Source organism: Bison bison, unplaced genomic scaffold (assembly GCF_000754665.1).
Source record: "Bison bison bison isolate TAMUID 2011002044 unplaced genomic scaffold, Bison_UMD1.0 scf7180017864508, whole genome shotgun sequence".
In the NCBI taxonomy this organism is placed as follows: Eukaryota; Metazoa; Chordata; class Mammalia; order Artiodactyla; family Bovidae; genus Bison; species Bison bison.
The window spans coordinates 5,230,777-5,234,953 of record NW_011495064.1 but is presented as its reverse complement, the minus strand read 5'-3'; the positions used below and the strand labels follow the sequence as shown (position 1 = coordinate 5,234,953).

Genomic DNA, 4,177 nt, shown 5'->3' with positions numbered 1-4,177 from the left:
TAAGATGTTTCTATATTGCTAGTTCACTCAGACTCCTGGTAGATGTACATATAAATTCTCTCTGGAGTAAGAAAACACCAACTTTGCCATCAAATTATTTCTACAGTTTCAAACAACTCAGGAGAAAATAAAAACAAACTGGGTTGAATCATAATAAAACTGATGAAAACAAAGACACATGGAAACTTTAGAGTGATACCTGACTTTTAAACAGAAACAATAAAAGCCAAGACAGGGGATTAGAATCATCAAAGCATTAATCAAATTACAACAAAGAATTTCTCATTTAGTATGTCACCTTCAAGAATGAAGATGAGGGATTCCCTGGTGGCTCATTGGTGAAGAATCCGCCTGCCAAAGCAGGAGACATGGGTTCGATCCCTGGTCGAGGAAGACCCACATGCTGCAGAGCAACCAAGCCTGTGTGCTACAACTATCAAGCCTGTGCTCTAAAGACCAGAAGCCCCAAGTACTGAAGCCCCCATGCCCTGGAGCCCATGTTCCGCAACAGAAGGCACCACGATGAAAAGCCTGTGTACCACCAACTAGAGAGTTAGCCCCTACTTACCGCAACTAGAGAAAAGCCCACGTAGCAATGAAAACCCAGCACAGCCAAAAATAAATAAATTTTTTTTTAAAAAGAATGAAGATGAGATAAAGATTTTTCAGAAAAGCAAATATGGACAGTCTCTGTAGCAGATTCATACTGAAGGAATTCTAAAAGATACACTTCAGGTTGGAAGAAATGACCCCAATAGAAGGTAAGAGATTGAGGAAGGAAAGAAGCACCACAAAACTCAGAATGTGAATAAACTTCAATGTATACCCATTGTTGTGTGTGTGTGTTTTAAAGCTTCTGGGGTTTAAAACAGAGAATTAAAGTAAATGAGAACAATGGTATATATAAACTGAGAACTGTTCAAATGTAATTTATGTATTCTATGGTCTTTATCTTGCTTGGAAAGAAGGTAACAGACATTGATAGTTCAGAAGTCCACGTTAAAACTATCTAGAGTAACCACCAAAAGGAAGGAGAAAAGTACAAAACGTCCAAGCTCATGAAAGGGCAAAAAAAGGAATTAAAGAAAAAAAATCAAATAATCCAAAAGATAGTTAGAAAGGAAAGAAAAAGAAATAGAACAAATAAGAGTAAGATGATAAATAGAAGATCACTAAACTTCATTAACTGTATTACATTCTAGATGTAATGGGCTAAGTACTCCAGGTAAAATAAAAAGTAACAAAATAGATTTAAAAACCTCAACTATATGCTGTGTAAGGATATAGAAAGTGTAATACAGACAGAAAAATCAAGTAAATTAAAGCTGGTATACCTATATTAACATCAGATAAGGCAGACTTTAAGGAAAAAGACATTACTAGAAATAAGATATAAAACAGTCAATTCATCAGAAAGATGTAAGATTACATTCATTTAATAATACAGCACAAAACTACATAGAGCAAAAATTAAGATAACTCAGAGAAAAAGACAAACTATAAGCACAATGGGAGATTTAAGTATACCACTCTCAGCAAAAGAGAAAAGTACTGAGAAAAAAAACTCAGAAGCTGAATAAAATAATCAGCAACCTAAATACAGATAGCAAAGCACTCAACTAATGCAGAATATAAACTTTCCAGTCACATGAAACATGTAAAATAACCAACCATTTGTTGGGTTGTAAATTAAGTCAACACAGTTCAAAGGATAGAAACACGTGTTTTTCTGATCACAATGAAATAACAAAGATATGTAAAGTCCTCATTTTCATAAAATAAGAAATAAACTTCTAAGTAAATTATAGGCTAAAATATCAAAATATAAATTTAAAAATATCAATATATCAGAACTTAGAGAATTTGGCTAAAGCCAGGCTTAGAGAAAAATACATCATTTTAAAAAAGACTGAAAAAACAAACAGCCAAATATTCACTTCAAAAAGTTAGGAGAAAGCCCACAAATAAAACCCTAAAAAAGAAGCCAGGAAGAAATGACCAGGAAAACCATTTTTTATTCACAATGATTAGGAGGAACTCTATTATCTTGTTTGTATATCTTTGTATTTATTCTAAGTTAAAGAGCTTTAATAATCTATTTTCATTTGTAAAAATCATCTATTTTCATTTGTAAAAATCACCATTCTGGGAAAAAATGCATTCTAAATACTAGGCAACTATCTTACAAATCACTTTCTGAAAAACCATTTATTAATAAAATCAGGATCCACAGGAGGATTTAGGGATCATGGCAATGGAAAGAGCCAGACTGTCCTCTATCTCCAAGAATGCTCGTGCAGCTTTCACAATCAAGACGACTACTTTAAACACAGACACATCACGAGTAGCCAATGGACGTATCAGTGCGCGCTTCCGAGCTACTCACCTGTCTCTCTCTCCTCATCGCTAGCCATAGCTTCCCAGTCATCCAACCCAGCATCCTCGGTTTCTTCTTCCTCTTCTGTGGATGAAAGTTTTCATTAAGGACATAAAAATTATAAAGAATTTAAGATTGCTTTTAGAAAAAAAAATGTAGAAAACTATACTGACATTTAAAAAATGCTTTAGTTATAAAAAGAAGTATGTATATAATTTCATTCTTTGCAACTATTTTTCAACATACCTAGCAGGTTAAATCCTTTACTGTCACTAGATGCTTCACAATTTCCTCATGTTTTGAGTACAATATATTAAACTTAACCCAGATTTCATATCTGAGGTAAAATATTGCTGTTCAGTTGCTAAGTCATGTCCAAAATATTAGCAACTCATTGAAATATTCCTTTAGATCTTGAAAAGGGTACGTGATGGCATTCAGTTCTTGAGGACAAATGGAATTTCACATATCTCTTCTTTTTGATCTTCAAACTATATACATAAGAATGTATTGTTTATTTAGCTTTAACCTCTTCAAATACATACAAATACTACTTCAATTACATACTTGGAGGTACCAATCTACACTTCTCTTCCAGCTGAAAGAACAGCATGTCGTGCTTACAACCCAAAAATGGCCAGAAAGGTATAATTTTGAATTTAAAGACTATAAACTCCCCTTATTAACAAAAATGACTCTCTTTTTACTTCAATCTAGTCAAGCAAAATTATTCTCAAATGAAAGGAAGATGAGGGTGGAACACGGGGTATTTGCTTCCCTATAATAATTACTACTTGCCAACAAGCCTGGATACATTTTCCTGAGGAGGAGGAAATGAGTCAGAAACATGAACCCTAAACTCCTTCTAAATTAGTAACTCTTTCTACTGCTACAAATTACCACCAAAAGTAGTGAACTCCCGTAAGTCTATCAACATGAATGTCTTTGATCTCATCAGGTTAAGCTGAGGTGTGCTGAGGAATATGATCCTTTTTACACTGAGAATAGGAGGGGAAGAAAAAAAGGATCAGTAATACTGGGTTAACCACTAGACCATTCAGGTATGACCTAAATCAAATCCCTTATGATATACAGTGGAAGTGAGAAATAGATTTAAGGGCCTAGATCTGATAGATAGAGTGCCTGATGAGCTATGGAATGAGGTTCGTGACATTGTACAGGAGACAGGGATCAAGACCATCCCCATGGAAAAGAAATGCAAAAAAGCAAAATGGCTTTCTGGGGAGGCCTTACAAATAGCCGTGAAAAGAAGAGAAGAGAAAAGCAAAGGAGAAAAGGAAAGATATAAACACCTGAATGCAGAGTTCCAAAGAATAGCAAGAGGAGATAAGAAAGCCTTCTTCAGCGATCAATGCGAAGAAATAGAGGAAAACAACAGAACGGGAAAGACTAGGGATCTCTTCAAGAAAATTAGATATCAAGGGAACAAATCATACAAAGATGGGCACAATAAAGGACAGAAATGGTATGGACCTAACAGAAGATATTAAGAAGAGGTGACAAGAATACACAGAAGAACTGTACAAAAAAGATCTTCACGACCCAGATAATCACGATGGTGTGATCACTCATCTAGAGCCAGACATCCTGGAATGTGAAGTCAAGTGGGCCTTAGAAAGCATCACTACCAACAAAGCTAGTGGAGGTGATGGAATTCCAGTTGAGCTATTCCACATCCTGAAAGATGGTGCTGTGAAAATGCTGCACTCAATATGCCAGCAAATTTGGAAAACTCAGCAGTGGCCACAGGACTGGAAAAGGTCAGTTTTCATTCCAATC

The 4,177-nt window shown here is 35.1% G+C and overlaps 1 protein-coding gene across 2 annotated transcripts in view; it reads right to left on the bottom strand.

Moving 5' to 3' along the window:
* Positions 1–4,177, bottom strand: part of EIF5B (eukaryotic translation initiation factor 5B) — a 128,137-nt gene that overhangs the window by 81,009 nt on the left and 42,951 nt on the right. For both annotated transcript variants that reach the window (XM_010829640.1, XM_010829639.1), the window contains exon 9: positions 2,387–2,461. In XM_010829640.1, the coding sequence (XP_010827942.1) occupies positions 2,387–2,461 (75 nt within the window). The remainder of the gene's footprint in view (positions 1–2,386; positions 2,462–4,177) is intronic.